Source organism: Daucus carota, chromosome 6 (assembly GCF_001625215.2).
Source record: "Daucus carota subsp. sativus chromosome 6, DH1 v3.0, whole genome shotgun sequence".
Classification (NCBI taxonomy): Eukaryota; Viridiplantae; Streptophyta; class Magnoliopsida; order Apiales; family Apiaceae; genus Daucus; species Daucus carota.
The window spans coordinates 18,965,877-18,983,240 of record NC_030386.2 but is presented as its reverse complement, the minus strand read 5'-3'; the positions used below and the strand labels follow the sequence as shown (position 1 = coordinate 18,983,240).

At 33.2% G+C, this 17,364-nt stretch overlaps 2 protein-coding genes across 3 annotated transcripts; one reads left to right on the top strand and one right to left on the bottom strand.

Annotated features, from left to right (window-relative positions):
* Window positions 1–263: 263 nt before the first annotated feature.
* On the bottom strand, window positions 264–3,514 carry LOC108224810 (F-box protein At3g07870). Of its 2 annotated transcripts, none has more exons than XM_017399536.2 (2): window positions 3,416–3,514; window positions 264–2,105 (listed from the first exon to the last, which is right to left on the bottom strand). In XM_017399536.2, exon 2 carries the CDS (start codon window positions 2,038–2,040, stop codon window positions 745–747), a length of 1,296 nt encoding a protein of 431 aa, XP_017255025.2. In that variant the 5' UTR covers window positions 2,041–2,105; window positions 3,416–3,514; the 3' UTR covers window positions 264–744. The 2 variants fall into 2 exon arrangements, with proteins under 2 accessions (XP_017255025.2, XP_017255027.2); XM_017399538.2 differs by having other exon boundaries at window positions 264–2,087.
* Window positions 3,515–6,132: 2,618 nt separating this feature from the next.
* Window positions 6,133–8,700, top strand: LOC108225996 (uncharacterized). The gene has a single exon (XM_017400948.1). It carries the CDS (start codon window positions 6,133–6,135, stop codon window positions 8,698–8,700), a length of 2,568 nt encoding a protein of 855 aa, XP_017256437.1.
* The last annotated feature ends 8,664 nt before the right edge of the window (window positions 8,701–17,364 follow it).

Below are 17,364 nucleotides of genomic sequence, written 5' to 3'. Positions count from 1 at the left end.
TATCTTCAATTTCTCAAAAAAAAAAACTTAGTCATGTAATTAATTATTCATTTGGGCATTATTATATTATTTTAATTATTATTTTGAATTCAGAATATTAGATAGTTTGCTCTAATAGGAATATATGGGAAGGACAATAGACAACGCTAGTGTAACAATGGAGCTTAGCAAGAAACAGCTATGAAGAGGAAGAGGGATCTTAAAAGAACATCTACTAAACCAACTGTATGCAGCAACGATGTATGGCGCCCACGAGTGAAAGATCAGTTCAAAAGCTACTGTTATTATTTCTACACGCAAGTTTTCTTCAAAAACAAAAAAACCTCAGATGGTAAGCACATTGCCAATACAAATCTCCTCTAGAAAACATAACCGAGCATAAAACATTCACAAATTTTCAGGGAAATCTGTGAATGTCTCTGTTCACACAAGAAAATTAGACCAACTGATCTTGTAAAACTTTTGCCGAAACGTTTATAATTTATACCCGGGACAAATTTTCTCCAGAATCTAACCAGAACAGACGTTTAAAACAGGAGAGCGCGAGCAATTCCTGAAATATTCATGTGAAACACAGAACATTACATCTGCAATACACAACATATTAGCCGCATTTGAGGGCTTACTTAAAAGCAACAATTAGCATCACTAGAAAATCCGACTCAATTTATGCATCCTCAGCTTTTCATCCTTCATCCACACCACTCCCAAGTCCAGCAGTTTAAACATTAATAGAATTGGCATCTACGATACATTCCGCACTGACTTTGGGCTTTCCAGCTTGATCTTTTCATATTTTATTCCTCGTTTAAATACATGAGTCTTGAGGGATACAAAGCTAGAAACATGAGAAATAGCTTCGGCCCTCCCATTACCCAAACTCTTGATATCTCTGAAAGTCCCTTTCTGAGGACTATATGACACAAGAGAATTGAACCTGGATAAGAATAAAAGTTCCTCGTTATTTAAATATTTGATTGGTTTTTGCAAGTCCTCTATGCGCAACCCACAATAAAACTTGACGTCAATTGCAAACTTCTTAATCCAAGATTCTCGAACTCCGTATTCTTCCATTACGAAAACCTCAAAGTGAGTATCGCTAGATGTATAGCATAGACAGAGGCAGCCACATGTAACTCCTACACTGATCCATGAGATTTTACCGTAATATTCTGGACTGAAGTGAGCAGGCAGTGGGACAGGTTCAAACTTCTCAGTTTCTAGGTCAAATGAGAATAACACATCACAAATGTTACGACTTGCAGTGATTAAGTGAAGCTTTCCATCCAGGAAATTATCAAAAAATCCTTGTGGCTTAGGATGTGGGGCTTCACCAATGTTCCTCCATGACCTTGTGCCCAGTGTGTGCACTAGAGCTACTGCTCTCAGAGTTTGTGCTGAGCTCATAAACCGGACGACCTTGTACTGCTTAGTCCTTGGGCAGAAACCAAATCCAGAATGGTTGAGGTATGTACAGTCTGAAGTCAAGGGGGCTGGGTGAGGGAGAGTCATACATTCCCCACTAACAGGATTGCAAATGCAATATGTAGGATTCTTTGGTGAGGGGGAGTATAAACAGAGAAGTCCATTACATGAACTAATCAAAGTTGCATCACCTGTAAGAAAGCAGCATTTAACATCTCTCAGGGGTACTTCACGACTCTGCCTAGATATTATATGCTGATGATATAAATGATGATCACTGCTAAGGGAGGATTTTTTAGGGGTAAAATCAACCTCTAGCATGTATGGACGGAAATATGGAGAGGGAAAATCATTTTCTCTGACGATTATTGTGGTACTGGTGCTAAGTGCTCTATTGAGGTGAGTTTCTGCGAAATAAGGCTCTTCTATAAGTTTTAGGAAAGTTCTGCATACACATCTGCAACTAAATATTGTTTTCAAAGGAAGCCTTGAAATGATCTGATATAACAGATTTGGAGGAAGCTCGAAGATGGGAAACTGAAGTCCATTTACCACACTGCCTTCTTCATAATCAAATGTCTTCTTTGCCTTTTTAGCCTTGCTTTTATGCTTCATGAAGTGAGAATTATGCTCCCGAGCTTTTTTGTATCTGTGCAGGAATACTGCCACCAAAAAGTGTCCTGGGTTATAGACAGGGTCATCAGGTACATTATTGAATTAAATCCACTATATGGTCAACTAAGGGAAACAGAGACAAGCACAGATACAAGAACAAGTAAGTCGCATAACAATTCCCAAAAGCAACAAAAGTATCAAACACAGATCTGTTAAAATTGATTTTTTTGAAGCATTATTTTAAGGCCTTGCTGCATATGAAGGATAGCAAAATACACTTGCGAGGGTATCACAAGATTAGTATAGCGCCTCTAAGCAGCCTTAAGGAGACTCACTCCCACAGTGAGTTGCAGGTGCGCACATGTGACCCTGTGCCACAGTGACACCAAACCAGTACACTCGAATAGTCCTCTTTACAAGGAGCGTTATCTAGCTTTCTATCAAGAGAAGATAACAAATTTATAGTATGGTAAGACCAATACTGAAAATACCAGAAAACAGAACACCTGCTGCTACATACATCGATAACTGAATTTTCCCATCAAGCAATAACTAATCACACAATGAAAAAGAACTGATCATAGAATCATGTCCACCATACACATTCAGATAGACTATTTAACAATTCAGTGATCAGCGCTGAAAATTCCCACTAAGCAATCTAATCTCACAATGGCAAGAACTGATCATAGAATCAAAAGTCCACGATACACATTCAGATGGCCTACCTAACAATTCAGTGATCAGGGCCGAATTTTCCCATTAAGCAATAACTAATCAAACAATGGCACAGAACTAATCATAGAATCAAAAGTCCACAGATACAAATTCAGATGGCCTACACGGCAATTTAGTTATTAGGGCCTACATAACAATTCCGTGAATGGGACAGGGTCAATTTTCGGATCATTTATTACAATAGAACACATAACTAAAGATACAGATTATTGCCAAACACTAGTAATCTTTCGAAATTCAGCCATGTTCATCACAAAAACTCAAAACTTCATACATTTTGTCACCAATAATCACTTAATTCAAGATTTTAAACCTCAAAACCTTCACAGAATTCAATCATACATGCATACAAAACATTCAAATCACACCTACAAACCAAGAAATCATTTCAAAACACAACACAATCTGATAAAACAATTCACACAAAATTAATCAACAAAAGATAATCATGACCACCCACCAAACCAAACCCATCAAGAATCAGATAAAGCACAAACTTTCTGTTACGTAATCCATAATCACATAATTCAACACACAGAAACATACATACTAATCAAAATTCACTTCAAAGTATAAACTTTTCTAAATTTTTCAACAAATAAAAGAAATTCAAGTGGGCTAGAGATGAAAAAGGCACCTGGACAAGTCTATCTTTGCCTCTCGGTTAGTTTCGTCAAGTTTTACATCTGTGTTCTCATACTATGTAGGTATATATGGGAGGAGAAACGTGTGTAAGTGTATATATATATTAAGAAAAAAAAAAGGAAAAGATAGTTTATTGATAATTTCATAAAAAATACTCTTCATATACGGTAATTTTTTTTGCTCTACATAAAAATATTATTTTTACATAGTCCACATTTAAAATGATATTTTGGAGACTCATTCTCGGATAATTTTAAATTTTAAATTTTCTAGATATCCAACAATCGAAAGGAATGTTCTTACACCACTCTCAAGTCTCAACACATAAAAAAAAAATTCTTCGAATACATTTTTTATTTTAAATATGTTTCATTTTTTCTTTCATTAAAACTTATATTATTATAAAATAATTTAATATTTAAACACAAGGAGTTACATGAAAAAGAGAAATACAATTTATAGAATTTAAGAGTACTTGAAGATCGTTTATTGTAAAAATAAAGATATAAAAATTTTCGCCCCTTCTAATCAGAAACATTGAAATTTCAAACTGGCATACATGAACGGTCATATAAATTGATAAAAATGTCTAAATTTTGATTTCCTATAAACCTCTTAAATTTTAATTTTTATAATATTAGTTAAAGATTTAAAAATATTTGTAAAATATCAATAATTATATTATATTATAATTTAAAACTTTTAGTAAGTATAATAATTAAAAATCAATGGGAAAAACATCTAAAATTAAGGGTACTCTGCAAAGGTGAAATATAGTGACTGTTTGACAAACAAGACTTTTGGCTTTTTTGGCCACGAAGTTGTCTTCTACTCGTTTGTTTGACAAACAAGACTTCTAGCTTTTGTAGCGAGAAAGCGACTTCCACTCGTTTGTTTGACAAACAAGACTTCTGGCTTTTCTGGCCTAGAAGCCGACTTCTACACGTTTGTTTGACAAACAAGACTTTTGATTTTTCTGTCCTGGAAGCCGATTTCTACACGGTTGTTTGACAAATAAGACTTCTGGCTTTTTTATCAGCAATCTGACTTCTACTGGTTTAAAATGCTAAAAACACTTTAAAAAAAATTGAGAATGATAATTTTGTTTTAAGACTTATACTTCTTTTCTAAATCTAGACTAGCTGAGAAGCTACAAAAATTATATTAACGTTTCAAAATTAATATTTGTAGGATAAAATAAATTTTATATTATAAAATCTTGATGTAATACCAATACTAATATATAAAATTGTAAAATTGGACTATAATTCATAATGAAAAAATGAAAACAAATTTATACAGGTAATTAACAATTTAAAGCATGACGAATCTTAATTTATTTGTTTATTTTCTGAAAAGTAATTATGTTCTTACAATATTGTCGCCTTCCGCCAATTTTTTTGGATTGATTTTGCACAAAAACATCTAACATAAATCCGTGAGGTTGTAGAATTAAGAGAGAGGAGGTTGCGTTTAGATGATCCACAACCTTACGATCTTACGATTTACATGGGTATTATAAGTGCAAATAGACTTGTGTACTACTTTTTCCCATAATTAAATAATCTGAAACAAAATCAGATTAAAACTTTCAAGCTACTATATTCCGTAAATAATCCGTAACAAAATCAGATTCTGAAACTTGCTTCTAATATACTCGAAACTAAAAATAGTTGTTCTAATTTTTGATATTTTTCATCCAAAAATTCCAAAAAATTAGAAAAATAAAACGGAGCGATGTGAGAGGCGCCATCTACACGCCCGTCGCTTCTCCATCATATTTTCTTGTATATAAAGTAAATCATATAAAAATTAACAACAACAAACATGTCCTATGAACAAAACAAATATTATAAAAAAATTAACCAACAAACATACATCATTAATTGTTAATTTATTGATATCATCCATCAATATCATGTTAAGACTATATTCTTTTCCCTGAATGAATTTGTCGGCTCCCACATAGCGATCTATAACTAATTTTGCTTGCAACTTACTTTATTTTTTCAATACTATATAAACAGCCTTTGTAACAACCGTGAAATTAACAAGTACGTAAAAATGCAGTTATTTAATCTAATTATCTATTGACCAAAAAGACTATTTTATTAGTCTCAGATTTAATGAAATTTATAATGCGAGAATAATTTATTAAAGTGTGGTAGCTGCGAGATTTTAGAAAATGAAAAATATTACTCTGCGGGCTAGTCTTTTATTTAAATATGTACGTTAAAGCGGGAGTTGCGGTTATACGAAAAATAGAATAGACGCGATAATTTAGTTATATACCGACTCGTGAATAAATATTACGTTCTGGCGGAGAATTATTTTATCTTTATTATTTTATAAATTTGGGGATCGGTCAGAAAATATTAAAATAATTAATAAAATAGCTATTTAATTATTTTACACGATATCTAATCATTTTATATTCGCGATAATTAGGACCGACACAGGAATTACAGCAAATAAACGAAACAAGCGGGATTTATTGAATTAATATCGAGATGATTCTTGCGGCGCAAGAAATAAAACTTGTGGCCCAAGAAATTAAACTTGGAGCCCAAGTCTATTTCTTGGTGCCCAAGTAATTTTATTATTTAATTATATCTTAAGTATGTTCCAAAATGTTCCTCTCCTAGTAGTCCTAAAGATTTTAGGCCCATTAGTTTAATCAATGCCAGTATGAAACTCATAACCAAGATCATGGCCATTAGACTTAGCAAAGTTCTAAACAATTTAGTATCAGAGGTCCAAAGTGGTTTTATGCAAGGGAGACAAATATCAGATGGTATACTATTGGTGAGTGAGATTATTGGAAGCATGAAGAGGAAAAAATGCGCCGGGGTGATCTTAAAACTTGATTTTGAGAAGGCCTTCGATTCGGTTAACTGGGGTTTCCTCCTTCATCTTTTACAGAAGCTGAATTTTCATGAGAAATGGATTAAATGGCTCGAAAGTATCCTAAAATCGTCACGGATCTCAGTTTTAGTCAATGGTTCTCCTACGAAGGAGTTCACTCCTGAAAGAGGTCTGCGCCAAGGCGACCCTCTTTCCCCTCTGCTATTCAATCTAGTTGGAGAAGTTCTTCACTGTATGCTAGTAAAGGCAGAAGAGGTGGGTATTTTTCAGGGTATAAAGTTTGGTGGAAGTGGGGAGCAGATTTCACATCTTCAATACGCTGATGATACTGTTATCTTCATAAATGACAGCCTAGATGACATTAGAGGAGTGAAAAGGGTTCTGCAGGGGTTTGAGATTCTTTCTGGTTTAAAGATAAATTTTGCTAAGAGCAAGTTGTATGGTTTCAACAGTAATAAAGATGAAATTAAGGAGTGGGCTAAGGATGTTGGTTGCCTTCCTGGAGATGATTCATTTCAATATTTGGGCCTAGAGCTTGCAAGACCTCCTAACAGAATTCAGTTTTGGGACCCGCTTTTGACAAAGATTAGGAAGAAATTGGCTGGATGGAAGGGAAGATCAATTTCGATAGCAGGGAGAGTTACTTTGCTCCAGGCGGCACTTGACAGTGTCCCAATGTATTGGTTTAATATGTTTCTTATGCCTGTTACGGTTGAGAATTCTTTAGAGAAAATTCGTAGGAACTTCTTCTGGGGATTTAAAGAGGTTGAAGGTAGGGAACAGAGTAAAATGCATCTTCTGGCTTGGAATAAAATTTGCAGGCCAAAATGTGCGGGAGGAGTAGGGATTGCGAAAATTAGGGAAAGGAATGTAGCTATGCTGTGCAAGTGGTGGTGGAGATGCATTAGAGAAAGGGAAAGATATTGGAATAAACTCATGCAAAGTAAGTATGGAAGTGTATTCATCAGTAATCCATGGAGCATCAAGTTGGACAATTCTTCAAGCTTTACGCTGTCTGATCTTCAAAAGGTTAAACAACGGGGATGGGATCGGAACAAGTTAGAAAATGGCTTTGTTTGGAAAGTTAATAATGGGAAAAGTATAAGATTTTGGGAAGATATATGGTATGGAGACAGGCCATTCAACAAGGTCTACTCCAGATTATACTCTATATCAGGTATGAAAACAGCATCAGTCCGCCTTATGTGGGAGGTTTGGCAAGGTAATGGTGGGCTGCCGCACACAATTTGGAACCGTCAGCTGAGAGCGTGGGAGTTAGAACAGGTTGGCATATTGAATCAAGTTCTTTCTTCAGTCCATCCTAGGGAGTGCAGTGATGTTTTGTATTGGAGTTGGTCAGGCAAATGTTACTCGACCAAAGATTGTTATATGGCGCTTAATGGTAATGCTCTGATAAACTCTCCCTGCTGGTCGTTTTGGAAGTTAAAAATCCCTCCAAGAATTCATTTCTTCGTTTGGAAAGTGATGAACCAAGTTCTTCCAACCAAAGAACTCCTAGCAAATAGACTGCAAGGCATGAATTTTTCCCCGAATTGCGGCTGGTGTCTTGCTGCAAATGAGTCGTTAATGCACTTATTCCAGCACTGTGAAATTGCCAGGTGGTGTTGGGATGATGTTAGTAAAGTATGGAGCTTCAGTTGGCCTTCGAACCCCCATGAAGTTTTTTCTGTGCTATCTCTTTTTAACGTTGTTACAGATGCCGATCTTAAAGAAGCATGGAAGGTGGTAGTTGTGGCTACTTTATGGACCATATGGCTGTTCCGTAATGAGTTGGTTTTTAATGATAATCGATCGTCGCATAAAGGAGTGTTGAAAACGCTGAGAGCTAGAATTTTCAAGTGGCTGGAAGCTAGCAACCTGGTTAGCAGGGACGTTGAAAATCTACTGTTCATAAACCCTAGAGGAGCTTTGAAAGAACACAGATGGTTCCAGTTTAATTCTTTCTGGGATAGTTTATTCGCTAAGTACGATTGGGTTGTTGCAACTGATGGAGCTGTGACAAAAGCTTCACCTTCTTTAGCTAAGGCAGGTATTGGGGGAGTGATTAAGTCCAAGGAAGGCCTATTATATGTATTCTCGGGGCCTTCCCTTGCAAGCTACGCAGCGGAAGCAGAAAAGGAAGCCTGCATGTTCATTATGTCTAAACTGGTGGGAAAGTTTGAAACTGGATTAAAAGTGGTCATATGCATGGATTCAGTAGAGTTGTTTAACAATTTGGACCACATAAAGCATGCAAATGGCTCATTTTATCAAGAGTTGGTCCCTGTGGAAATCATGCAGGTAATAATGCAAGCAGATTTCCGGGTCATAAATAGAAAATTTAACATTGAGGCTGATGGGCTAGCAAAAGAGGGCCTCTCTAGAGACCGTCTTGTTGAAGGATGGACTTAAAGTTCTACCCATTCGGCTCAGCAGTGCACCCATTTTTCTTGGTATAATAGCCTGCATGGTCAACGTTTTCAATTTCTATCGCACCTATGAGCAAGAATTCAAATTCTTTTGAATATTCACAAGGCATGCATCTCTTTCTTATTTTCCCAAGCAAAGCTAGATGGTTGATTGGGCAACGGATTTGTGGCATATGCAGCTTTCAACTCTCTCTTGGGAAGGAGAGTTTATCATCTTGGTCTGATAAAATGCTTCCAAAGGGCTTCACAGCTTTCAAATATATACCCCCCCTCCTGTTCTTCTCCCCACCAAATATTCTCTTCCTCTTCATCTTTTCCTTTTGCTCTATGGACCCGAGTTGGGAGCTCCCGAAGAGAAACTTTGTTAAAATAAATATCCGAGCCTCTACCATTGATGAAGCGCTGCAAAACGGAAATGTGAACAGCATTGGCATCCTGGCAAGGAACGATCGTGGCAAGTACCTCTGGGGGATTATGGGGCCAATGAAAGGTGTGGGCTTCATGGAACTGCAGCTTTGGGCCATCCACAAAGCCATGGTCACTGCTTACAGGAGAAGAATTCCGAGAGTGGTCTTGGAAACTGACAATGTTCAAGCCTTTGAAATTCTCAGGGATCAGGATGCGGATTTCCTAGAGGAGGAAGGCCTGGATGAAGTCGTACGTCAGATAAATAATATGAGCAGGACATATAATGAAGTGAGGCACGAAGATAACTCTAGGTGGGATTGTGAACTGGTGTCTGTGCTAAGCTCGAAGAATCGAGCGGCGCTCTGCATGGCGCAGTTTGGCATGTCCAACTGCTCTTCTCTGGTGGATGTACCAACCCCTTTTGAAGAACTTCAGGAAAAGCCTGACATGGATATGGGTTTTGGTCCGCATGAGGATTTTTTGGAGGTCCAGCCAAACTTTGGCGAGGGAGAAATCATTGCTGGAGGGAGAAATCACGGGAGGAACTTAGAAATCATTGACCTTACTGTTGAGGGAGGAGGTGAAAATGGTAGGAGGGGAAGGCGCTAGTTGGCTCGAGTCACTTTGTTCCTGCTTCAGTTCATCTTTCACAGTGCCTGCATTCTGTCTCTCCTCTTTCAACGCTTTTGGCTTTCTACTATGATCATGTCTCTTTTCCTTTGTTTGCATTGTAGGTTTTTCTGGTTCAGTTGTTTTTCCCGTTGTTCTTGACATTTTCCTAAGTTGCTGGGCTTATGTTGGTTGTAAAAGCCAGCTTCTTTAGTTCTAATTTTATTGCGGCTTATCTAAAAAAAAAAAGTATGTCATTAACCTCCAATTACAATTAGCCGAATGTGTATAAAAGCCCAAGGAAGTTATCATTTTAATCATTTTAGCAACACACTGAAAGAGAAAACGAGGAGCAAGATTTACAGATGTTGGTAATTTATTGTGAAAAGGAGAAGAAGCTGTAGTGTGCCAGTAGTATGCCAATTCAATATATAAGGTATTCATTCTTTCTTGTACTTAATAATAACCATAAATGAATTAAATTCATTATACAAATGCTTGAAATGGTCACTTGGTAGTTGGTCCCCGCTGTCATATCTTTTATTCTTAAAACTAAAGCTTGCTGTTTTGTGTATAAAACACACACCCACATCTCAGTTATTTTCCTTTAATCAGTTGAATTCCCAAATCCTTAAATATTAGGTATAGGGTTCATGGCTGAATATGGGGCTTTTGTTGGTTGCTATTAATTGAGTTAATTGAGGCCGGGAGTTGATGTGTTTTGGAAAAAGCATCGGCGGAGAAGTGTTAACCGTAAAATAAGAAGAGTGAGAATAGAAGTAGTGTAAGAATTTTGAATTTAGAATTGGTTAGTGGCAATGATAATTCTTGGTGATAAAATAAATTCGGAAAATGAGAATACTTTTAAATAAGAGTAGTGAAAGAATTAAGAAAGTAAGAGAAGAATATTAATTTTATGGGGTAAAATATAAAATGGGATTTATTAATATTAAATGAGAATTATAAAATGTTGTGAATAAATTTGAAGATTTACGGATAAGAATTGACATTTATTAGTTAAATAAATTAGTGGTTATTAGTATTGAATAAATAAATGGTCAAGGATAAATAGAAATAATGAAAAAGTGAATGAATATGGGGTCGAATAGCAAGTCAGTAGGAGTTTTACGTAGAAGTGTGGAGATGATAATCATTAGAGCAATTAATGTGGTGATGAACAATGGAAATTGGGTTAATTGGGATTATTTTTGATTATTATTCAAAATAGAAAGTTGAGCGACATACGTGACTTTAAAAAGTATAAGTTTAATACTAAGATAGGGTGAAGGCCGGGACAGTTACCGAATATGTATAGTGAATGCATATTTGACATACAATATTTGGAAGTTATAATATATTATTTCCTTCATAAAGAAATTTCTAAATTACTATTATTTTGTGTGGATTATTAGAGAATATAATATCTGAAAAAGCGGAGCCAATCTATAAATATTAGATTCGGAAAGTCTTATCAAGCTAAGGACGACAGGCAAGTTCACTATCCCTCTCTTGACGTGAAGTTTTTCGTGCCTATTTGATAATTGTGTGAAAAGTGTTGATTGTGAAGATATTACATTTCGTACCAATGTGAATCGAGAAAATATATCCGTTTCATTTTGAAGGCTTTAAGGATATTGTTCATATAGTACTTTCTATAATTCTAGCCCTCCCATTGTACGGGAATGAGCTGATCCTAATAACAATAATATTTTGAATCTTCAAAACTTGAGATGAATACATTGCAGCGATGATCTCACCACAATTAACTTACTCACTTTTGGAGATCATCTTATTCTTTGGAATCTAGTTCTTTTAATTATGCTTCACTTCTACCTTCGAGTAATCTTTGTTATGTTGAAAGGGTGCATTGTTCGCACTTCTTTGGTAGAGATGAGTAGTGTTTATTTGGGAGAATTTCCTTGTATTCGGAGGAATCTGTTTAAGCTGGTCAACACGAATTTATTAAATTCGTGGAAGAGATGATGATTTCTTTGACTATCTACTGTGTGTGGATAGTCTAGGGTTACAAATGTTAACCCTTATGCTAGCAAATGAGAGTGGTAGGTGTGTCTTGTGCGGTTACGATCAAACTGCAAAGATCACACAGGAGAACGGTATTCACGAAATGGTGCTGATCGAGCCATGTAGTGTTACCGAAAGGTGGAAGACCAGCGTTTTCTTTACTTGAAATTGTGTTGTCATTTGACGGTAGCTTCTTTGTTACTTTGACTTGAATTGTTTTCTATGCCTTACGTGCATATCATGTTGATTGTTGTTTTGTTCTATGTGGACTTGCTGAGCAATTTGATTGCTCATTCTTGCATCTATTTTATTCCTTTTGAGCAGTAAATAGTGAATATGGCACAACTCAAGAGAATCGTCCGGAAATGGGTTTTTGGTAAAGGCGGGGAAAAAGGCGCATCACCCAAGCTGAGACTGGTAGACTACGCCGCTTGTTAGTACGAGCTATAGTTATTATAATGGTCTGGAATCAGACTTCTCTTTATGTAATAAAGTTAGACTCAGTAGTAATGTTGTAAGACGAGCGACCCTGGACTTGTGGGGCAAGAGTTGGATTATGTAATATTAATATGTAATGCAGGTGTTGTTTTGAGCCAGATGTTTAGTGGCGGGCCAGATCTGCGGGATGTGGATCTGGGGGCGTCACAGCCTTCACTTATCATTGCAGAAAAATGACACCACCGAGTTAGAAATCAAGCAAGAAAACTATCACGGGTAGAGTTGTGATACTGAGAGATAGGAGGTTGTGTTTAGATGATTCAAAACCCTACAATCTATACATGTATTTATAGGTGCAGGGAGACTTGTGTGCTATTCTTTCCTATAATTAAATAATCTGAAACAAAATCAGATTACGATTTTGAAACTCATATATTCCATAAATAATTTGAAATAAAATCAGATTCTGAAACTTGCTTCTAATATACCCGAAACTAAAAAAGGTAGTTCTAATTTTTGATATTTTTCATCCAAAAATTTCAAAAAATTAGAAAAATAGAACGAAGCGATGTGAGAGGCGCCATCTACACGCCCATCACTTCTCCTTTATGTAAATATACTAGTGAATAAAGCCGCGCTTCGCGGCGGCGTTATAAATTTTGATATGAATCAATATCATAATAATCATAAAAATTATTTTGAGTCGTTAAACAAATCATTAATAAAAAAAATATTATAATTAGTATTAAAATTTGTTTAACTTGCTATCCTGTCAAACACATACTAATAATAAAATTAGTCCGAACCCCCTCCCATCAAAGACAGTATTAATCCATAATTATTATTTTTATGATAAAATTAAATATTATAATATAGATCAAAATTAGTTTGAGCCGCTCTCTTGTCAAACACAATACTAATAACAAAACATTATAATTAAGATATTAGTTTGAGTCGCCTTACTGTCAAACACAATAATAATAAAAATTATTCTAATTATGATAAAATTAAAGATTATATATGGATAATAATTATTTTGATCCGTGGTCCCGTTTTAACAGAAAATTATATTATAACATAGATAAAATTATTTTAGCCACTTTCTCCGTCAAACATAATATTAATAGAAAGTTTATTATTATTTAAATGAAAATTAGTTTGGGCCGCCTCCCTTGCCCGTCAAACACAATATTAATCAAGAATCATTTAAATTATCATAAAATCAATATGTGATTCCTATTTTATATATTCTATTTTATTTGTTAATTATTTTTATTTTATGATTCCTATTTATTAGTTAAAAATTATCATTCTAATTTTTTTGCTATTAGTTTTTTTTAATGATTATTATATTTACAATCCGTTATTTTCCATTCGAAATTTAAGAAAATTATAAGAATAAATTGGAAATAAAAATTGTACGTATTAACTTACAAATCTTAAATATAAATTACATTTAATCTATGATTGTTAGTTTAAATAAATATAATCCGATTCCTCTTAGGATTCTTAAATATGAAAAGGATTGTATTACTTTTAGAATCCAAAAATAAAAGAATTGTATTAACTTTTGAAATCCTTGAACTTGATTTTTTTTTATATTAAAATTATATTTTATATCCGAAATTTAGGAAAATTATAAGAAAAGAATTTTATTATTTTTGGAATCCAATAAAAAATAATTGTATTACCTTTAAGATCCTTGAACTTGATTTTTTGAATTATAATTTTATTTTATATTCAAAATTCAAGAAAATTATAAGACTGAATCGAACAGATTGGTTGTAAATTCATGCATACTATTTGAATGAGGTTGCGAAGATCTTAAAGATGTTTTCATGATATAGATGCTATCTTGTTGATCATTATGGAACCACGTGAGTTTAGCTCTACGAACCTATTTAGACAATTTGATATTCCGGAAGATGCTGGTTTTTATTTTTTAGATATATAATTTGAGAAAAACTAATAAAATAAGATTATAAATTTTATAATTTTGGAAATAAGAATTATATTTTTAAATTATATTTGTTCTATATTTGTTATTTTAAATAAATAGATTCCTACTCTTTTATGAATTCTAAATAAGTAAAAGAACTGTACAATCTTTGCAATCCATTTATGTACAATACTTGAACCTGATTTTTAGATTATAATTTTATTTTTAATATTCTTAATTTTATTTTCTACTCTAAATTTAAAAAAATTATTATTTTTATATATAATTTGAAAAGAATTAATAAAATAAGACTATAATTTAATAACTTTCGAAAATAAAAATTACGTTTTTAATTGTATTTTTTCAATGATTTTTATATTAAATAAATAAAATCATACTCCTCTTACGATTCTTGAATAAGAAAGAGAATTGTATTAGCTTTGCAACCCTTGAACCTCATTTTTAGATTTTAATTTTATTTTCTATTCAAAATTTAAGAAAATTATTTGTTTGATATATGATTTGAAAATTTTTAAAAAAATAAGACTATATGTTTTATAACTTTTGAAAATAAGAATTGTATTTTTTAACCTGATTTTTAGGTTATAATTTTATTTTCAATTTGAAATTTAATTAAGATAATTATAAGACTAAATTCAATAATTCTAGACCCGCTGAATTAATAAATTTTATGATACGAACATATCGAGTTATCTAATTTATTATTTGTGTCTACTATTTAAATTTTATGATTCGAACATATCGTGTTATCTAATTTGTTATTTGTGTCTACTATTTAGACTCTTAAACACAGTTGTAATTACGGACCTAGTATTAGATTATTTTTGTATATATCTTATCAAAAATAAAATTTTATAATATAAAATTCAACTGCATATTCTATATATCTTATCGAAAATAAGAATTGTACATATAATCTTACAAATCTTTTTTTTTTTTTGACAATGCAGGCTTATATGCCTTACAAATTAGTATCTGTTCTAATAATTCTCGGGGTGAGCCAGAGTCGAACCCGGGTGTCCCGGGACAACAGAGGATATGCCCGCCACTTGGCTATCCAATCGTGCTCATAATCTTACAAATCTTAAATATAAACTAGTGAAAAAAGCCGCGCTTAGCTTTCCTATTGGTGGTTTGAATATTTAACCTATTTCAAAATCTTTAAAAGTTGGACTCCACTGTCACGTTTGCATGGTAAAGCTTGAATCAAAATTTATAAAATATGTGGCTTTGTGGTCATTTCTTTATATTATGTATCCAAAAATATATTACTCCTTATGTCCAAAAATACATTTTTCTTTATTTTAACCGGTCAATTTGATTATAATTTAATTTAAATTTAAATATATTGTATAATTTAAAAAATTTTAAAAACTATATTATTTGGAAATATAACTAATCTATTTTATAATATAACTTTCTAAATTTTTTTAAATATTCAATCAAATATTGGTCAATTTTATTTCTCGAAAATCAAAAATGACGTGTAACTTGTGACAAATGGAATATAAAAACAGAGTTTATTAACTTTTCCGCTTAAAAAAGAAGAAGAAGAGTTTATTAACTTTTTTAAAAATAAAATATAATCATTTGAAACAATAAATGAGGAGAGAAGCACGTAATTAATTACTATACCTGTTATTAGAAAGCGTTAAGAATGGAAATCAAATCCAAAGGTAATTTCTCACGAACAAATACAGTAACAATATTTTACGAAATATTGTAGCACTCTTCAAAAAAGAAAACCATACTCCCTCCGTTTCAAGATACATGTCCATTTAAAAAAAAAAAAATTGTTTCAAAATACTTGTCCATTTCAAATTTCAATGTAAATTTATATTTCCAAAATCAACTCTCTTTCACACATTACTAATTTATATTTCCAAGATCAACCATACACCACACCACATATTATGTTCGATTAATGACTTAAAACACCTCTTTTTTCTCACAATCCATTTTTCTTAAACTATGTGATTTTTTTAAAATAGACATGTAATTTGAAACGGAAGAAGTATTTAATAACAATACACACGGCAAAATAAAGTAGATTTTCTTCTTAAAACAGCATACTGCCTGAACCTTATATACACACACATGTTGACGCGTATAATATCAGCAAAAAAACACCGCTAATAAGAAAAATCTCAGAATATAACAGCAGAACAGCCTTGACTATGGAATTTCAGCTTTCTTTCAATTCCCAGATTTCTCTTTACTCCTCTCAGCTTATTTTTCGATTTTAATGCTCACTCAACTCGAAATTTATTTAAATAAATATTGATTTTTACGATTTATAATTATTAAAAAAGTTTTTTTTATCTGTGCTATTTATATATTTCTGCAACTATATATTAGTACTTGACAGCTTGCCCAAGACCAAACTGAACCAAACTAAAAAACAAGCTGCTCATTCCCTGTTTCTTGAAGCAATTTAAAAAACCCATTTCTCTAATTTCTCTTTTGAAGCTTACATTTTCTTGATTTTTATTGTTTATGTGTGTCTATTATCAACTACTTTCTCTGATGACATCTCAACTATCTCATTCCTTGTGCTTTATGTAGACCCTTGTGTTTCTTGCTGAGAATACAACACTAAAGCTCTCATTTTTAGTGTTGATTTGTGGTGAATCTCTTGAGAGAAGTTCAAGAAATGAAAAACTGGAGATGGGGTTTTGCTGGGCTGGTTTGTTTTGTGATTCTTTTGAGGATTGAGGCTAATGAGCACCGCAGAGGTCAACAGACAGAGAGGATTTCAGGTCTTTTATTGTAAAGATTGCATCTTTTTTGTTTATTTATGTTGACCTGATTTGTGGAATTTTAATGTGTGTGTGATTTTGAGCTTTCTTGATGATGTTATTGTGATATGTTGAGTAGCTGAGAATTGTGGTTTTGATGTATCAACTATCAAGTATGATTGTAAGAGGGTTTCCGACATTTGTATGATCTGTGCACCTTTCGGTTTTGTTGTGTTTTGGTATATTTGAAGGCTGCTGTTTTACACATATCTAATTCGACAAAGGGGGAGATCTTTGGAAAAATCGTAGAACAGGGAACTCTGTTTGTGTTGTCGGTGAAGTTTATTTTGTAGTTCTTTGTCTAAATTTCAGTGGTTTAAACTATTAATTCATGACTACTCGATTCAGTATTTTAATTTTTCTTAAATTTCGGATAAAAAATATAGTTATAATTCAAAAAATCATGTTTAAG